The 20,263-nt window shown below is 50.3% G+C and overlaps 1 protein-coding gene across 2 annotated transcripts in view; it reads left to right on the forward strand.

The window, feature by feature from the left end:
* The first annotated feature begins 632 nt into the window (after positions 1–632).
* Positions 633–20,263, forward strand: part of TFB1M (transcription factor B1, mitochondrial) — a 44,496-nt gene continuing 24,865 nt past the window's right edge. Inside the window, exons 1-4 of one of the 2 annotated variants that reach the window (XM_075554346.1) lie at positions 633–810; positions 4,987–5,138; positions 14,113–14,221; positions 14,865–15,016. In XM_075554346.1, the coding sequence (XP_075410461.1) occupies positions 678–810; positions 4,987–5,138; positions 14,113–14,221; positions 14,865–15,016 (546 nt within the window). In that variant the 5' untranslated portion in view covers positions 633–677. Of the gene's footprint in view, positions 811–4,986; positions 5,139–9,354; positions 9,502–14,112; positions 14,222–14,864; positions 15,017–20,263 lie in introns of those variants that run through there. The other variant, XM_075554347.1, reaches the window with a different exon arrangement.

Below are 20,263 nucleotides of genomic sequence, written 5' to 3' on the forward strand. Positions count from 1 at the left end.
AGGCCCTCCGCAGGGAAGAGGTAGCAGTCTGCCTCTATAAAGAGTTACAGTCTTAGAAACCCAGTTTCCTTGTTCTACTCTGTCCTCTAGGATTGGGATGCACTCAGCGTACTGGGTTTAGTTTGGGATTTTTTGCACGCCATTCTGAATTTGCATGCCGGGCCTTTTAATGGCCACAACTGTGGTGGGCCAAGTGTTCACTCAACAGATGCAAGCAATTAAGACTAAGTTAGAAAACTGCCACCAGTCTAAGGACACCTAAACAAGCAACCAGGCGTTCTGCTCTGCGACAGTAACTCCTGATTGGAGTAGCTCTGATCCAAGTCCGGCGTTAGGAAACCGGGATAAGAAAATTTCACCCAGAGGAGTCAAGGCGTTTCCCAGACCCTCCTCTAGGAGACCACGGGCCACGCCTGCCCTGGGCGGTTCCGGAGACCTACCCCCGCCGGTACCACACGCCCCCGCCCCCGGTGGAAACCACCGGCTCCTCCCAGCGGAACGCTTGGCAGGACCTAGCGCGTGTGCCCGGAGCGTACCCTGATTTCCTGTCCGCAGCGATCACTTCCGGCGTTGTACAACCGGCCAATGGCGTAGGTTCGGAGGCGGGGCGGGGCGCTCCCAGGCCCCGCCCCTCCCGGCGTGTTGCGGGAAGCGGGCCGGGCGGCTGTGGAGGAGGCATGGCTGCCGCCGGGAAACTCAACCCTTTCCGCCTCCCGCCGTTGCCCACGATCCGGGAGATCATTAAATTGTTCAGACTGCAAGCACTGAGGCAGCTGTCCCAGAACTTCCTCCTGGACTTGAGGCTGACAGGTGGATGGCTATGTGGGACCCCGGAGACCTCCCCAGGGCGAGGGTCGGGTCGGGGTGCGGGTCTCGCGCGGAGCCCGCGGGCGGGTGGCCCGGGTCCGGCCCCGGTGGGCAGCAGCCAGCCGTCGGGCCCCTTCCACTTCCTGGGGTTTCACCCAGGACACGTGCGCCCCTGATCCCGGGTGGGGGTGTGGCGGTGGCATCCAGGGCGTTTGTGGGGACCCTGGGCGACGGCTGGGGAGGGTGGCTCGGGGTCCTTGGGGCTGGGAGTGTTAGGTACTGACCGTAGATTTCCTTCCCGTGCAGTTTAAAGTTGTTGTCACGTGCTGTGAAGTGGCTGCAGCCACTGTATCGTACCTTCTGGTTCAGGGCCTTGAGTTACCAGACTTAACCCAGGACAAGGATTTGATCAGCTGCGGAACTAGAGTGCCACTCTTAAAGCCAAAACTCACTGCCCTCCAGTCGATTGCAAGTCCTAGCGACCCTGTGGGACCGAGTAGAGCTGCTCCTGTGGGTTTGGAGACTGTAACTCTCTGCTGCCTCGTCTTTCTCCCGCAGCCCTTGGGTGGCGCTCTTAGAATTCCCAACCTAAACTTTTGTTGAGCCTTCGACATCCTCAGGGCTCAAACACGCTTTCAGTGAACAGGTTTTGAACAAGCTGCACCCGCCAGCCCTGGGCATGCAATACAGGGACGAGCAAGGCAGAGAGGAAGCCCCAGGGAGCTTACCTTTAGTAACTTACATTCCCAGACCCTATTTTTTAAATCTTTGAAGAGGTAGAATGTACATAGCTCTATATGTGTTTCGATAGTTTACAGGGCACAACTTGACGGATGTTGACAGTGCATACACTCAGGCGCACACACCCACACCTGATTGATGTTGTCTTTTCAAAGATGAGCTTACGGGAATCAGCTGTGTGACAAAGAGGCCACTCACTCACTCCATGGTGGGAGTACTTCTTCTAGTTGGATGATTTGGTACTTTCTTCTCTTTGATCCCTCCAGAAGTTCAAAAGAACAGGAATCATTCCTAAAAAGTTGCTTCCCCGTGGAATGAAATGTCCACCAAGCCACAAAGAAGGGGTTTTATTTATTTGGACGAGGTGGCCTTATTCTGGAAGCAATGACATTGGGGAGGACACTAGCTCAAATTCTCTCACCTTTTAAATGGACTAACAATTAAACTGACTGACAGAAATCCTCCCCCAAACAAGCAAGCAAACTGCATTGTCATGGAGTTGATACTTACTCCCAGTGGCCCCAGAGGACAGAGTAGAACTGCCCCACTGGTATCCAAGGCTGTAAGCCTTCATGGGGACATCACTTTCCCACAAAGTAGAGCAGCTGGTGGATTCGAACCTCCAACCTTTCTGTTAGCAGCCCAGCACTTCTGAACCATCAAGCCTTGGGGTTCAACCGCAAGATCTTTATAAAGTCACTCCTCCTGCTCTGGTGGACACATCACCTCCTAGAGACCTGGGCTTACATCACCAGGCCTTCCGAGGTGCCTCTGGACAGGTTTAAATTCCCAACCTGGTAGTCGTCAAACAAGTAACCATTTGCACTGTCCAGAGACTCCTTTAAGAGGCTGCGTACCTCTAAAGTTGTTGTTGTTTTTTGTTTGTTTGTTTTATTAATTCTGGCAATAAGGAGTATCTGCGTTTCTGCCAGTCATTAGCTACGTCCCAGGCCCAGGCAGATGTCAGAGATCGTGTGGGTTTAGTCACAGACTACCTGAAGCAAATATCATGATAAAGTGAGTCACGGCCAATTTGGGATTTCCTAGTACATGCAAAAGTAAAAGAACTCAAACAGAAAGAAAATGTTTTGAAAATGATCATGACGACATGTACAAATGTGTCTGATACAATTGATGTATGGATTATAATAAGAGCTGTAAGAGCGCCCGATAAAAATGATTTGTTAATTTAAAAAAGTAATGTGTCCAGTGTACCATCAACTATCAAGCAGGCAATGACATTATGAGAACACTTACAATGTAAGAACGAGCAAAAGGTGACACAACGGCATGAAGTGAGGTGGTGCCGGTAGACAAGGCTGGCAGTCCCTGGGGAGGAAGGCGGGGCTTTCTACTCCTGGAGAGTTAGAGTCCCGGAAACTCACAGGGGCAGCCCTACCCTGGCCTACAGGGTCAGTGAGTCGGCATCGCCTTACTAGCAGTGAGTGTGGTTTGGCTCTCTGCAGGCAGCAATGATGGAAACACACTGAAGTAGCCTGTGTGAGGCACCCTTCTCAGAGCCTGAAAGAAACAAATCTTTGTCGTTTGAAACCCCCTTTCAGATATACCAGTGTCTCCCCGAGTGCATCGTGGGGAGCACGGGGACGATTTGTGAGGGGTGGCCCAGCGGTGCAAAAACAGATGCCAACACTTCATCCTGGGTTGTGACCTGTAGTCCAAATGGTTTTCATTGCCAGTCTTTTTTTTTCCTGGGAGATGGTGAGCCAGTCTGGGAATCCATGGCATAGACTTTCTCATGTGAACCTTCACTCACCCTCAGGAGTAAAGGTTCAGAATCTAGGTGCTGGGGTCTATTCTTTCTATGGGGCGGAAGTGAGGAGCCGGCAGGAATCTTGTCTGGGAAGCTCAGGCCGGGGCGGAGCTGAACGCCAGGCTCCCAGTGCCACAGTGCTGCTAGGATGCTCGGTGGTGCGTGAGTGGGCCGAGATGCCGGGGCAGTCTCTCCTGCTCCATATCCTGGTGGTCCATGGTTGTAAACAGTGAACTTGACTGCATAATTCCTGTGCTTGACACATGCCCTCTGAGAAGCACTGGCCAAGCCTGGAGCAAGGGGAGCCTTTTCCTGACCTGAATGGGACAGTTCGGAATCAGACCTAGATTTTCTGGGTGACCTTCTGCCATCAAGCCAGTGATGAGGAAACGCATTCAGAGATGTTGAATTGGGATGGTAGTTCTTGAAAATGTATGTGAAGTAGATATAAGTGTTCGATGAATTAAAAGGCATGGCATTTGGGGGTAGAGACTATTTTTGCTCTTCAGAGGTAGGTTTTGGAAACGGTGGGATGATAGAAATGGTACTCGCACACACTGCCCCCAGTGCTGCTGTGTGTCTGGTGGCTAAGTTCCACTCGCCTCGGCGACCCAGTTGCTTGGATTTTAGCATCTCGGTCAAGAAGACTAGCTCACTCTATTCTTTTTCCAAACTGATGCTTGTTGAAACTGTATCTCTACCTGTCTATGAATTTCTGTGGTATACTAACCTCAGTGGATTTCAAAATTGTTGTCTGTTAGCTTGCACATTTGCAATGCATTTAAAACAACTCCCACAGTTAAATTGAACCCTCCCCCAAAATGATCAAGAATTCTAATTTCTAAGTCTTGCAACTTTTTGTCTGTTAGATGACTTTGGTTTTTAAAAAAAAAAAAAAAAAAAAGAGGCGGGGAGGGGGTGTTGGTTGCCTGAACTTTGGGCTTTGAGGTTTTAAACTGAAGATTCCGCATGAGAAGCCAGGCTAACTCACTCAATCATCTGCCGGTCTACAACAGTGGTGCTCCACCTTCCTCACGCCACGAGCCTTTCATATAGTTCCTCATGTGGCACTTCCCCTCCAACCCACCCCAACCATAACATTATTTTCCTTGCTACTTCATCACTGTAATTTTGGCTTCTGTTGTCAATCGGGCGACCCCTGTGAAAGAGTCATTCTACCCCCCAAAGGGGTCGCAATCCACAGGTGGAGAACCGCTGGTCTACAACCATAGAAAAATGGTCCCTGGAATTGCTTGGTTTGGTGACAGAACAGATAGAAAATACAGTATTTGCTAAATTTAAGCAAAGGAATTTTGTCATAATCATCTTTTACGGAGAACCAAATCCCAAACTCCCTGCCATCGAGTCCATTCTGAGTGGCAGGGACTCTGTAGCACGTGGTAGAGCTGCCCTTGTGAGTTTCCTAAACTAACTCTTTCTAGCACTGGAAGGGGCTGGTCTAATTCAGCAGTGACTTTGGTTGAAGGTTGAATGGCCGCTGTAAATTCTTTTAGATTAAGAGTTACATAACTTGATGAATACTGTGTACAAAGAATTGCCCGATTGGCAATTTCTATGTGGCCAGTTCTTACCATTCTTTTTAAGTTCCATGCCTTGCAATGTTCCACAATATTCACCGTAACTGACGCTTCCTCTGTTTTTTCTAGATAAGATTGTGCGGAAAGCTGGGAATCTGACAGGTGCTTATGTTTATGAAGTGGGCCCCGGGCCCGGGGGCATCACCAGATCTATTCTCAGTGCGAACGTCGCAGAGCTCCTGGTGGTCGAGAAGGACACGCGGTTCCTGCCCGGGTTACAGGTGAGAGGTGTGGCATCTTTTTAGGAGGCAAAGACGGCTTAAATGATTTTTATCTTCCAGATGTCCAGGGAACAGGTAGGTTTCTGGTCAGACTGCAGGTCTCCCGAGCCCTCCTGAGAGATTGTGATGTGGTAGGACGGGCCTGGAATTGCATTCTAACATCTCCAGGTGACACTAGTGTAGTTAGGCTGCTGGTCACAACCTACGTAAACCTGCTCTACATGTTGATGCCCAACAGAAGGGAGTTCGTGGGATTCTGTGCTGTCTGATTTACCAGTAGCTGAGCGCCTCTTATCCTATGCCTTCTAAAATCAATCAAAAGTGATTAACCAAATAAGTCCCTGACTAGGATTCAGTGCAACCAAGATTGGTAGGAAACCCAGAATTCAAGTCCAGTATAGCCTTTGAAAGTCAGAATCTGTGTTGGGCAGAAGCCAGTCCGAGACGAGAAACTCAAGCATTCCCGGTAAAATGAACCTGGAGAAGCTCCACCCATTGGAGTTGGGAAAATAAGGCCGTCCCTGGAGTTCAGGCCCTCGCAGGCCACACTGTCCGTCGCCACTGTCCCACCTTCTCCGTGCCCTCCAACACCAGCCATTCCCTCCTCACGGCACGTCCTTGTTTCTCTGCTGCGTTGGCTGAGTCCCGGCGGTGTCGAGCAGAACCCTCAGAGCGAACTTACAGTGATGTGGTCTGTTGGTGCAAAGTAACAGGATAGGAATAGGCAGGTTTCACGGGATATAGCTCAGGCGAAACTCGGGAGTGACATGAAAAGGTATTAGAGGGGGATTTGGAAAGAGCCTCACAGTGGGAAAGGCGGCCTGCCCCGGGAAGCTCTCTGCCCTCCAGAAGCTTCATGGCACTTCAGTGTTGGTTAGTTTATCAGCCCAGCCACCTACTCGTCAGTTACCAGGTGGGCTTGAAGACCAACTCCTTCTCGTCTTGTACAAACCCTCAGGTGTCAATGTAGGGCAACTACACTAAAGAGTTACTGCTCAGAGGCCAAGCACAGAAGCCGAGACTTAAAGTAGCTCTGAGCCGCCCATGAGAAATGGCCCATAATGACTCAGTAATTGGCAATGGCTTTGGAGAACGTCCACACGTGAGAGAAAGCGCTAACCATATGCTAGCCTTCACTGAGAGACACTAATTACTACTCGATGTAAGCCTTCTTTTATGTTTAAGTATAACTCTGTTTTCCTTATTCATCACATATACTTATTTTTATCTGTTCTATTGTTGAGAAAATACACAGCAGAACAGACACCAACCCGACAGTGTCCCGTGACACTGCAGGAACACTGAGTCCATTCTTCCAGTCACTCAACTGTCCTCGCCTCCTCTTCTGAGTTTCCCTCTCCGTGAACCCCTAAGATTCTCATCTCATCTTTCCTGTTGCTGCTGCCAGTTTGATCCCTAAGAGAGAGTTCTCAAGCCAGGCCTTTGCTTACTGCTTAAACTAAACTGTTGTTTGTGTTAAGATGGCTTCAGGGGACATGTTTGGGTTAAGGCTTTTCTTAGGGCAACAGTTTCAGGGGTTCATGGCAGCAGAACATCTAGACTCCATGAGGGTGAAATTCTGTTGTATGGGTCCTTCCTGTTGTTAAAACCAGTGAAGATATTCAGGAATGGCGGCTGGGCGCCATCCAGTTCTTCTGGTCTTACGGCAAAGGAGGCCGTCGCTCATGGAGGCGATTAGCACAGTCTGAATCCTGGTGCTGACCTCCCTCTGCTTGTGCTTGTGCCGGCCTGTTAGGCTTCTAAGACCACAGACACCGCACCGTGAACTAAGGGAGAACTGCTGTATTAGGTTAATTCAGTGGGACGCCAAAGAAACTGTGACCTCCTCAGCCTCCAAACCAAAGAACTACATCCCATGATGTGTGTGGTTATCCGTGAAGGCTTAGGCACACGTAAAGAGAAGTTAGAGGAAGGAATGAGTTGTATGTTTACAGCGAGAGAGCTGTCATGTGTGAATGAAATGACAGATGCATCTTTGCACACTGGGTACTGTTACTACGTGGGAAACACTTGGAGGAACTGGCTATGTTTGGACTGGAAAGCAGAGGGTATGTAGCCGCCTCTGGGGTGTGAGCGCAGTAGACAGCCTAGTAAGCTCTTTGTGATCGTCTCTCAGAATTGAAATGAATAAGTGAGCATTGAAAATAAAGAGGGCGTATGTTTTACTTTTTTCGTCCTAATAGTCGAATAGATTATACCAGAGCTCTAGCCTGTAAAGGGGATTCTTTGAGGGAAAATTGTTCTTCATGGTCATTGTTACATTCCTCTGTAATTTTAAAGCTTTAAACAGGCCTTTAGCTGTGGTCCAGACGAGCAACAATTTATCGGGTGGATACAATAGAATAATAAAATAATTCTCACTATTTCTTTCCTATAAATGGACAAATTGGTTTTAAAATTGGTATGCTGTAATACTTATTTTTATCAACACCAAGGACATTTGCTTGAAAATCTAGAACATTTGCGCACGCACCTGAGTTTTAGAAAACCTTAGTGATTTCCCCCCCTCATTGTTTTGCTATATGCAAGTTTTAGGCTTTTAAAAAGTACGTATCATGTGGTCTTGCCTTTTTTTTTTTTAACCAAACTTTACAGACAGAATTGATTTTCTGTTTCTAAGTGCTCTATGATCGCTCAGACTCACTGCCAGGGGGGTCGACGCGGTGGCTCCTGGGCGCCCAGCCCACGGTCTCGGAGCGGTCTTGTTTGCGCTGGACTGCTAACCTCGGACTTGGGTCACTCCCACCTGCCACTCTGGCGGAGACAGGCGAGGCTGTCTGCGTGTGTCGAGAGGACGGCCTGGAAACACTCTCTCGGGGGCCCAGGGGTCGGAACTGACTCGGGCTGTGGGTTTGTGTTTAGGTTTCCTTGGGATCGGACGTAGAGTTAAGGGTGCTCAACGACTAGGCGAACGGCCCCTGGGAAGACAGGCTCCGTGACAGCCAGCTTCTGGACCCCTGCCATGGACAACCGTGGGGCAGTTCTCCTCTGCCACACGGGGCGCCGTGAGTCGGCGTCAGTGCAGTGGCCGCCGGCCCACCTGGTGAAATCGCTGGCTTGATGTGCCTTGTCATAGTGAAAGCCAGGAACAGGCCTCACTTATCACAAGTGTTATGTCAGTCTGTCCCCACCTCCCTTAATATAAAGATTGATTCCAAAGTAAATCACTCAGAAAAAACAGCCTGTTTTATATGTTGTAGATACAACATGTATAGATACAGCATGTCTATGTTCCCACTTCTCGTAGCAGCAGCGTCAATGCGTAGTCTCTTGTATACACGAAAAGAATCTGCCCTAAAAAAGAAATGGGGGTGGGGGGCACTAAAATGTCCACCGGGCTCATTGTCCTGTAGAGAGTGTCCCGATAATGTGAAGCCACATTCCATTAGAGGAACTGAATCAATCACGAGCGAAGACAGGAGGAGAGCGGTCTATTTTAAGGATTCCTTCTTAGTGGTTTCTAAGCTAATAGAATGACAATTTTAAAGAAACTGCAGTCGTTTGTCTTCTAGCTGAAGGGCTGTCATTTGCAGCTTGACTCGGTTGTGACAGTGTTTCACGGGGCGGCTCAGGGAAGACTGGCTGGTGCCCTCTCAGCGGGCAGTAAAGAAAGAAAACGGCGCTCACAGACTTGACAGTGGTGTCGTGTTGTGGTCAAGAGCATGGCTGCCTGCTCTTGACCTTAGGCGCCACCGTTCCGTCTGGTGTGACTTCGAGCAGGTCCCTTTTTCCCTGTGCCTGTTTGCGCAGAAGTCCTTTAGCATGAAACGTTTACCTGTCAGGTGCCATCAAGTCAGTCCCAGACCACAGCGACCCGGCAAACAACAGAACTAAACACCGCCCCGTCCGGCACCCCCTCACAATTATTCTTCTGTTTGAGCCCAGGATCGGAACCACAGTGCTGGTCCATCCTGTTCACGGTGCCTTCCTCTTCTTCACCTGCTGTGGATCTTGGCTTGTTTGCAGGCTGTGGCTCTTACACATGGAGCGTCTGTGAACCATCTTGCCCAGCTCTCTGTATAGTTAGAGTTTCTTCGTCTTCCGAAGGCTCAGTATGGCGAGAGAGCTATGTCTTACTTTTCATGAAACCACTGTTATCTTACCATGTACTGTGCCATTTCTTACACTCTCACCAGCTGTTCCACATGCCTGCTCCCACGTTCATGTAAGCAATTCTGGGGGTGTACAAGGAGCCCTACTGTGCTGGACCGCTAACTGAAAGATCAGCTGTTGCAACCCACCGACGGGTCCACGGGAGAAAAGAGAGGCAATCGCCTCTGTAAAGATTACAGCCTTGGAGACCCAGGGGGCCAGGTCTACTCCGAACCATACTCTCATGAATGTGAGTCTCTTCAAAATACTTGCTAATGCCCTTCCAGAAAAGAAGGTGTCTTTCTATTGCAATATTAGACTTAACCTTCCAAAAGAAGAGCAGGATTCCTGTATGACCCGAAGTCTCTTTGAGTGCTTATTTGAGCTGCAGTTTCTCTAAAAGTGTGTGGTTTTATTTGCGCATGCTTGCTGTTGGCTTGCAAGCAGTTTTTCTGTAATTTTAAGGCAATTCCATTATCATCAGAAAATATACTCTGCATGGCTTGACGCCTTTTAAATGTATTGAGACTTGTTTTATAACTCAGAGTTCCTAGTAAGCTTAGAAAGAATATGCATTCAGCTCTTTTGTTGTTGTTTTTTGATAGAATACATTATAAGATTCACTGAAATCAACTTTTCTGAACCCAAATCAAGTAGATTCAGCTCATAGCAACTCTAATAGGGTTTTTGAGACTAAATCTGACAGGAGCAGACAGCCTCATCTTCCTCCCAAGAAGTGGCTGGTGGGTTTGACCTGCCATCCTTGTGGTTAGCAGTTCAGTGCATACATGACAGGAATAGCAGGGCTCCTTGCCCATGGATAGTAATAATTATGTAATTCATTATTCTGGTTATGGGGGTCTGTCAATCCCTAAGATTACCCTTATGATTTGCATACACACCTAATAATGAACAGTTTAAACTGTCTGAAATCTCTCTTTGGAGTAATACAGGGTTGAACACTAAAATTGAAGAGATGGTAGTCCAGACTCTGAATATCAGAACGCACATTGGGCTGCAAGCAAGGGCCCATGGTCAAGGTCAGGTGCACCTTCGCACATGGAGTCACAGCTCCAGTGTTGGTACGATCCAGGGCACGGCGGTGTCATTTCCACAGAGCCGTGGCTTCCAGATGAGCACAGAGTCAGCAGTTTGAAACCATCATTCATGCCTCAGGAGAAAGACAAGGCTTTCTACCCCATGAAGACTTGTCGTCTGGAGACGCCCAGAGCAGTTCTCTCCTGCCCTGTCGGGTCACTGTAAGTCCGAATGTACGCAATAGCAGTGAGCACACTTAACTACATGCTGCCGGTTGCTGCTGGAGGCCTTACCAATAAGGCAAACAGCCAGTGAACGTCAGTTCCATACGTTTGATGTACTGTGTGCTGTACTCACATAAAGGCTGCATGTTCAATACGTGATGGAAGGTATTTCTCAAGCAATGCACGGTTTCTGCACTTCCTGGTCTAGCTCAGTGATGGCTTGGGAAATCTCTTGTGACCGTGGCCCCTGTGCTGGGTTCCTGTATCTCAAAGTGGCGAGCCACTGCCACTGCAGGCCTCGTTCTCAGCACAGACCAAACAATGCAGCTTTTTCTCGAAACACTATGACCTTTCCCTGCTACCTGGGCACACGTCCAGCATCAGCAGTGACCCTGTCCCTGGGTCCCTGATGGTACTCCTGTCTCCTGCACGCAATGAGGTGACAAAAAGCTGAAAGAACCACGAGCCAGCACTTTTCGCTGGTGGAAAATTTCGCTCAGAGACGATCAGTGTCCCAGGAGGGTCCAAAACCACCTGCCGAGAAGTGAATCCACACCGTTGAGACCCCTGCTTGCATGCCATCACGGGAGAAAGAGACCTGGTCAGGGATGAGAGGCATTTGGTTGGAACGATCCAAGCCTGGAAGGGAATTCATACGCACCAAACACAGTAAAAAACTCAGCTTTCATTCCAGGGAATGGCGGGTAAACCTCCACAGTATCAGTTTTCTGGGAAAAATGATCCTTTCAAGCATGGCTAAATTATCAGGGTATAAATGAATGCCAACGAGCCAATCATTTGCTGTTTATTTTGTTTTAGTCTTAATTAGTAATTACTTAATTACTCGCTATATATTGACATCATAAAACGAAGCTTTTAGTTCTGCCTCTTTGTTTTGGGTATGCTCATTTGTTTTGTTTTAATTATGCAAAGCATAATTACAGAAAAATTTTAAGAGTTCTCCATCGACACTAAATGCTATCATGCTTTAAGCAGTTTTTATGTAGCTAGGGCCTGCCGCTGAGAGGGCTGCCGCTACTTTCTCTCCTTCCGTTGCATATTGAATTTACCATATTTTCTGAGATTACCACTGAACAGGTCATGGCAGTCTGTAGTCTTTAGGAACGTTAGTGTCAACTAGTGAATTGTGGATTAGTGTCGTTAAAACTGTTAAAAGAAAAACAGGATTCATGATGAATAAAATTCATTATGAAGAAAATAAATGATGGGACAAAATATGTATACCATGTTGGCATAGAAAACTGATATGCTCTGTAAACTTTCACCTAAGCTACAAAATAGTTAAGAAAAAAATTTAAACCATTGGTTTAGTGCCAGCAGGAGGCAGTTATTTTGTCAGCGTTGCCTCGGCTCATCACCTCAAACAAGGCGATTCCTAAACGTCGCACGGCTCGCCTCTAATAGACAAGTGTTTCTGAACCATTGCTTACAGAATTCTGTCTGATTTGTTAGCGAACTAGATCTTGCCAAGTTCCCTGTCCCCACAGATTTGGGGAGCCTAACGCCCCGCGGCGAGTGGAGGACATGTCCAGGCTGCCATTGGGTCATTGACATTGCCACACACTTCCCAGCATGTGCAGAGCACCTGGTGGTGCACTGGACAGACCCTCAACTGCTAACCGAAAGTTCTGTGGCTTGACCCCGCCAGCTGTCCTGTGCGGGCATGAATGTGGCATTCTGCCTCCATAAAAATGACAACCTTGGAAACCCCACGGACCCATCGCATGCTGTCCCCTGGACTCCCCCTCCGTGGGTTTTGATGTGTGAAGTGGCATCCCAGGGTGGGACAAACCATGTAGGTGAGCGGTTCGAGTCTACTCCGAGGCCATTTGGAAGCGCAGCCTGTGATCAGCTGGGAAAGGCCCGTGTGGAGCGCCCTGTGGAGTGTGGCTCTTCAGCACACACGGGCGGGCGGCCCGGAGCACAGGTGCTCTCTGCCACAACTGGCATTTTAATCCATTTGGAATATACTTAAGTATTCCTTTCAAAATCATGATTTGAAAGTGACCCAACCGGAAGGGCAATAAAGAAAAGTAAACAGGAGTCCCCATGCTTGGTATCTTCTGTAGAGGCAGAGATACTGGGGACTTCCTGGAAATTTCCCATCATCAGGACCTTAATGAATCCCCCTGGTCTGTGGTCCATAAGAAACAGCTGCCCTTGCTGCTGGCGGTGGGGTGAGAAGCGAACCCCCTTGTGCTTGAGTACGTGTGGTGTGGGGTTGTGAGCGCTGACGGGTGACACCAGTGGGCCCACGTCTCCTGGCATTGCCGGAGCTAGGCAATGGAGGAGGCAGGTGAGGGAAATCAGCTTGAGCTGCCCGGTAAGTGGTTCTGGAGCAAAACTTCCTCTGAGCCCCTTGACTGGTCCCATGTGCAGCTCTGGGGCTCTCGGAGCACCCCAAGTAGAGAGTGCGCTGGGAGAGGGTCCCCACTGCCCTGTAATCCACATGCACCCTGCAGTCTGCTCTTAACAGATTACGCCTGCCCCTCCCCACTCATTCGTGCACTTTATTTTAACCCTTGCAACCGCAGGGGCTTCATCTGTAGAGGGCTCAATCTTGTGTGGGCGCCAAGGCTGCCCAAAACCCCACAAAGGAAAGAGGGGAAGAGGGGGAGTGTGGATGGGTGGGAGGTAGAAATGGGTGCAGGATCATGCCTTATGATCATGAGACAGCACAAACGGGGAGGGGTGTTTAGGGTAGGATCACTCCCGGGGAGCTACATGTGTGTCTGTAAGTGGAAGGGACGCTCTACAGGGGCATGTGACTCCCTTGTTAAGAGAGCCTTCAGAACATTTCTGGAAAGAGGGAATTAAAAGATCATGGAATTCTCCCACTCATAGTTTGAAGCCCCCAGATTCCAAGTAGGATTCTACTTATTCTTAAAGTTCAAGCCCTTGATACTGTGGAGCATCCTTTGTATTGTTGTAGGCTATGAAGAGTTAAGGAGCATTAAGCCTTTCTCTTATGTGGTTTAAGGAGCCCTGGTGGCTTTGTGGGCTGTATGTTAGCCTACTCACCAAAAGATCTGAGGTTCAAACCCATCAGCCACTCTTTGGAAGAAAGATGAAGCTTTTGACTCCCACAAAGATGTGGAACCTTGGAAACCCATAGGAGCCGTCTTGTTGGATCGCTGAGTCTTAACTGACTCGGTAGAAGTAAACCATTCGGATTGGACTTTTTTGGTCCCTGTGGCTTACTCCTTAATAAATCCCATTTTATTCCAACATCTTTAGTGTCCAGTTTAAAAATTGCACCACTGGTAGGAGTTGCGCATATGCTGGGGTGTACACAGAAATGCAAGTCATTCTGAAGTCAAAGCTGCGTCAGTGTGTGACTTGTGGAATTGCACACTGTGGCTGTGCTGTTACTAGTCCCTGCTCGCCTGTGTGTGGTCCTAGCGGCACGCCGCCTCTGTGCACCACACTGGGCGCCATGGGATGTCCGTTCCTTGGTGGTGGCTCCTAGTTGGTGGGGTGTTCCTGGGAGCTGATGGTCCCGAGGTGGGAGGTGGGACCGTTAGCTCCCTCCTTGTCCAGGGCCAGGAGCTCATTTTATTTGCCTCTCTGTTAACTAGATGCTGTCTGATGCCGCACCTGGGAAACTGAGGATCGTCCACGGAGACGTGCTGACCTATAGGGTTGACAGAGCTTTTCCGGAAAGCCTGAAAAGACCGTGGGAGGACGGTACGTGTCAGCACACAAGTGCTTTCCTCTCCTTTGGGGATTGTGGTGATGAAATTGGCGGGTAGAATGACCTGAGCAGAAGTCAACAGGAAGCGAGCCATGCATGTTTTCTCGACTGTCTTCCAGAATCACAAAATGTTGCTATAGATATCTGAAAAGAGTTGGTGTGTGTGTGTGTGTGTGTGTGTGTGTGTGTGTGTGTGTGTGTGTTCTATGCTAGAAATCTAAGGCCCATCACGGACTGACTGAAGACGCAAACTCACTGCCATCAAGTCACTTCTAACTCATAGCCACCCTCCAGGACAGAGCAGACCTGCCCCGGTGGGTTTCCAAGACGTGACTCTTGACAGGAGTCCAGAGTCCCACCTTCCTCCGCAGAGCCATCAGTGGTTTCCACCCGCTGACCTCCTGGGTTGGTGGCCACTGTGCCTCCGGGGAAGGTCTGCTTAGGCAGAACCAACCGCTTGCTTGCCTTGCAAGTCCAACCCTGATGATCGAGAGTGTACAAACTGGAAGGGTTGGCCATGGCCTTTTATCCGCTCTTGTGACGCTGTTACTTTCCACATTGGTTTTAGTCTGAACTGAATCGTAGCCCCGGCACACTGATGAACTTGCCTCTGTGGGTTTCCCTCCCGCCACACAGATCCGCCCAATTTCCACATTATCGGAAATCTGCCTTTCAGTGTCTCCACGCCGCTGATCATCAAGTGGCTGAGGGAGGTCTCCCGTCAGGAGGGGCCTTTTGCTTACGGCAGGACGCAGATGACTTTGACCTTTCAAAAGGAGGTGGCAGAGGTAAGTGCCTGCCCTCTTTCTGGCCGTTCTGACATGGGGTCACCTTCCAAGATGCAGTAATGTTGTGTTTTCATCACAGTGTGAGTTCTCAATAAAACCCTAAAACCCAGCCCCCTGCCTCCAGGAGGACTCCAAGTCACGGCAGCCGTGCAGGGCAGGGTGGAGCTGCGGCCCAGGCTGCCAAGGTGGCCGCCCTTTTCAGAAGCGGGTGGCCTCAGTCTCCATCGGCGCGGCTGGTGGGTTCGAACCACCAAGCCTGCAGCTAGTACTCATTGCCTAACCCACCGTCCCACCAGGGCGCCTTCACCCTCCTTACACGTGCCAAGGGTCAACAATGACTCGTGCAGGGACGATGACCGAAGCAAGCTGAGTGAGATTGCCAGCCTCGCAGCTGTGGAGGGGGCCCGACAGAGAAGGGCAGAGGCCTGTGAGAGGCTGGCCTGTCCCCCAGGGCTGAACTGAGCTGTGTGAAGTGATGCTTAGAGCTGAGAGGAAGTGGGTGGTGGTGCCCTGCGCCCAGTCCCCCACCCAGGGTGGCCTGGCTCCTTCCAGGAGGCACAGGGGGCCCAGCTTTTGGGTCGACCAATTCGTAACAGTAGCAAAAGTACAGTTATAAAGTAGCAACAAAAATAACTCTATGGTTGGGGGCTGGGGTTCACCACAACATGAGGAACTGTATGAAAGGGCGGTGGCTTAAGGAAGGCTGAGAACCACTGAGCGAGTGGGTTCGAACTGCTAACCTTTGGCTCAGACCATGGTGCACTAAGCCATCAGCCCTCCTTTGGGCCTGTCAGAACCCATTACCTGGTGAATTGCCTGCCTTCGGCCCCGTCTGCTCTCCAGTTGCTTTTCTTTGTCCTAGTGACTTTGGGGAGCCGCGAGTCCCTCTCGGGCACAGCGTTTCATCCTCAGTGCCTTTGAAGAGACGCCACCAAACCCGGCATGTAATTAATGCCACTGAATTATGCTTAACAAGGGCTAACATTTTGCGTTAGGTATATTTCATTGTAATAAAGTGTCTAAGTTTGGAGCAACAAGGAGCAGGCTGTCTGAAAGGTAAGGCCGGGCGTGTGGGGTATTTTGCTTCCTGAGACCCTGCCCCTGTGCACCTCCTGGAAGCTACAGCCGTCTGCCTTTCCCTCCTGCCCCCCCCCCTCCAGTACTCCGCCCCCAAAGCGGGGCCCCCTGTGCCTCCTGGAAGGAGCCCGGTTGCACAATGGTTAAGCACTTGGCTGTGAACCACAAGGTGGGCAAGTTCAGCCCACCAGTGACTCGGCGGGAGAAATGGCCTGGTGACCTGCGCCTTAAAGACGGCCGCCTAGCAAACCCTGTGTGGTGCGGCAGCTCAGACACACAGGGCCACCCAACCACAAGGTCTCCCCGCTCCAGTCACAGAGACCCCGGGGCTGAAGCCTGGGAAGAAGCTGCGTTTCCTTAAACTCGCCTGCTCTCCCTCTGGACTCACAGGCCTGCCCTGTTTAAGAGGCTGTAATTTCACGTCTTTTATTCAGTCTTGTCGATGTGTCCGTGCGCCTTCTTTAAGAGTGGACCATCTAGTTACACTCGCCCGGCTGCCTTCCTCTCACACAGCATTTAAGGGGACACTTGACAACGGCTGAGGACTTTCTCCATCTTCAGCCGGGGGAGGCTCCGGGTGTCTAGTGAGTCGGGACGAGAGCTGCTCCGAGCACCCTTCAAGCACAGGACAGCCCTGCCGCCTAGGGTAAGGCGAAAAGTGGGACAGCCCGATTTTTAACAATTTTTCCCACATCCCACGGCATTTTTTAAAAGTCCCGATTTTTTGAAAGAATGCATGAAGAGCTGGGGTATATGGTTTTCGGCTGCCGTGTGGCTATTTCACCAGGATATGAGTTTTATCAATGGCGTCCCGCTGGTGCCCTGCTTTACCAATGTTCAAATCTGGTCACCTTAGCCTAGGGGAAACCCTGCCAGCGAGCCCAGGGTGGCAGAGGGCTGACTGAGAATGTGAGAAGTCTGGCTTCAGTGAGGGGACTTCTCAGGAGGCTGTGACTCTCCGTCTACAGAAACGCCGGGCTCCCGGTTAGGCCCCGCACAGCTTGTGTGGACGCCGGCCCAGGAGTCTGCTCGCTCTGGTGTGTTGCTTTGCCGCTTTCCTTGTGGCTTTCTCAGCCTTTACACTGATTGTCTGGGTTTTGTTTTTGTTTTTTAAATCACTTTATTGGGGACTCATACAACTCATCACAATCCATCCATCCATCCATTGTGTCAAGCACATTTGTACATTTGTTGCCATCATTGTTTTCAAAGCATTTTCTTTCTACTTGGGACCTTGGTATCCGCTCATTTTTTCCCTACCTTCCCTTATGAATTTTTAAATTATTTTTTCATGTCTTGCACTGTCTGGTGTCTCCCTTTACGCTCTTGTCTGTTGTCCATCCCCCTGGGAGGGGTTATAGGTAGGTCATTGTGATTGGTTCCCCTTTTCTCCCCCCACCTTCCCCTTACCCTCCTGGTATGGCTACTCTCAATATTGGTGCTGAAGAGTTTATCTGTCCTATATTCCCTGTGTTTCCAGCTCTTAACTGTACCCATGTACATGCCTTACAGAAGGGTTGTGGGGAGAAGATGGGCCAGTCAGGGTGCAGTGTAGCACCGATGAAATATACAGCTTTCCTCTGGTTCTTTAATGCATCCTCTCCCCCACTATCATGACCCTAATTCTACCTTACAAATCTGGCTAGACCAGAGCATGATGACTGGTTTTTGTTTTTTACTCTTAACAGACAAGATTATGGTGCTTCTGTTGGTGCGTAATGTGGTAATGTGGAGAAAGACCAAAGGACTGGAGACGTCAGATGACTCCGTGCCAATTGTGGTTGTTAATAATCATGCGGATTCAACTTCTCCACAAGTGCAGTGATCTTTCCTTAACAGAAGAAGTTGATTTCAGTTCAATTTCAGCCTGTGGATTAAGAAGTCTGCCCTGAGTCTGATGTGTGGTAGGTTAGGCGCATGGCTAACACCGGCCTTCTGGCGGCCTCTCACAGATGAGGATTTCAGTGGGGAATTGTAGAGTATGGCTGCCTCACACACGTGTTCCTAGTCCCTGTTTGCTCTGGGCATGCCATGTGCTTGTGAGGTACCAGTGGAGCGACCCTGCTTTACTTTACGGCATGCTCAAGTTGTGATGACCCGTACTTAGGGCGTCTGTTTGGACATCTTATTAGTAGTAATAAATATATACTGCCACCTCACTGCCATCAAGTCTGTGCAGATTCATAGTGACCCAGTAGGACAGGGTCGATCTGACCCTGTAAGTTTCTGAGACTATGACTCTTTTCGGAGTGGACAGCTCCATCTTTCTTCCCTGGAGTGACGGGTAGTTTCGCACTGTGCACCTTGCGGTTAGCAGCCCGACGTGCAGCCGTCACCCAGCCGAGCTCTCAAGTCGCCCTCGCGCTGCCAGTGACACAGCGTGCACAGCAGTACGACCTGGAGAGGCTGCCAGGCCCCTTGGAGCTCCCGCTAGTTTTTAGTGACTTTTGTTTGGCGATTCAGAGGGTGGCTTCACTCATTCCATAATGAGTTAGAAAGAGATCATTATGCTTTTTAAGTTTAAATATGCGATCCATATATGTTCATCTCTACAGCCAATTTCCTGCTCCAGGCGGGGTGGGGTGGGCCTGTGTGTCTGTACCACGCTGTTGTTGGGACATGCGGCCCTGTGTACAACAGAACGAAGCAGCCCCCGGTCCGGCGCCATCCTCACAGTCATTGCCGTGCTTACGCCCACCGTGGCGGCCACGGGGCCAGTCCATTTTGTTGGCTCCATTTATCAGGCGTGAGGTCCTTCTCCAAGGACTGGACGCTCCTGAAAACACGTCCAAAGCCCATGAGACAGTCTCCCATCCTCAGTGCGCAGAAGCGTCCTGGCCGTGCCTCTGCCGCGGAAGAGTTGCCTGGCCTTGTGGCAGTCCATGGTGCTGTCCAGTATGTTTTGCCAAAGGCATCGGTTCTGCTGTGGTCGGACTTCTTCCTTGTTCAGCCGGCGCACAGGTTTGCTTTCCAGGTAAAATAATGTTTCAGATTCTCCTGACGCCACCAGTGGAGTCAAACGTAATGCGCGCTTCAAACTTAATGTGAAATGTTAAGCTCAGCTGCCCATGAAGAGGGACAAGACCCCGAAGGAAACGGACCTCCAGATGTGAGCAGTTAGGTGGGTCCACTGTCCAAGTTTGTCACGAGGTTCATGCTGGCCTGTAGTTCCGCAGGTCTGCTTTGAATCGGCCGGTTGTGTGTGAAAAGACTCAGGAGAGATTTATTGGCAGTTTGAGTGTTAGGCTGGCAGTCACACTGGTGTCCTTTTATTTCGTGAGAAAGATCAAAAAGAATTGACCGTTCGATCCATACGCGTGGCATTTCCTATAAATCTGTTCCTTGTCTAGATAGCTGTGTGAGAGATGTTCCTTGGGTTTTCACATAGTCAGAAGACGTCTCTGCCTGATGTGCTGTAACAGTGTCTCACTTAGCTGGAGCTCGTCCCCCCAAATACAGACGAGAGCCAGGCCACTCTTGAGTGTTTGCTGCTGTAATGGAGGGGGCTGTGGATGTAGTAGATCGCCACACCGACAGCTTTACCCGTGAGACCGCTCCTCTGCCTCTCACGCAGAACCTGGTTTACTCAGCTCACTGATGGCCGAGCTTGAACAAGCCAGAGGGCATGGCTTGCCTGCCCGGGCCAGGCTAGAGGCAGTGGTGCAGAGGGGCCAAGTTTAGGGCAGTACACCGCAGAGCAGACCCCCGCACCTCCCCACCCACACTGTGGACACAAGCCCCCGTGCTGCCTCCTGACTGCTTGGAGGGGCTGCTGTAGTCATCGCTGATCCTCGTGGGGCTGACCCTGAGGCCTTAGGAGAGCCCCTCCGACGTCCAATGGGCTGAGAAGCAGGGAGGCTGATCTTCGAGGAAGATAGCTACATCCTTCCCTCCGCCCTCCCCTGGCCTTTGCCTGGTCTTAACACGTGGCCGCCATGCTTCTTGTTCGGGAAAAGAAATGCTGTGCGTCGATTCGGAGGCCTCTCCTAGGCCTCCTTCCTGCCTCATGATAGTTGTCTTCTACACCTGACATCCACCCTTCCCCAGGGCCTGCGGCCAGGGGCCTTCAGAAAGCTCATGGGAAAAGTCCCGTCTTCTTTCCTCTCCATCTCCGCCGACGAACTTTCAAAGCTCCTGTTTGCGTGTATGCGCTGCAGATGTCTTTGTAAG

Source organism: Tenrec ecaudatus, chromosome 7, assembly GCF_050624435.1.
Source record: "Tenrec ecaudatus isolate mTenEca1 chromosome 7, mTenEca1.hap1, whole genome shotgun sequence".
Lineage (NCBI taxonomy): Eukaryota > Metazoa > Chordata > Mammalia > Afrosoricida > Tenrecidae > Tenrec > Tenrec ecaudatus.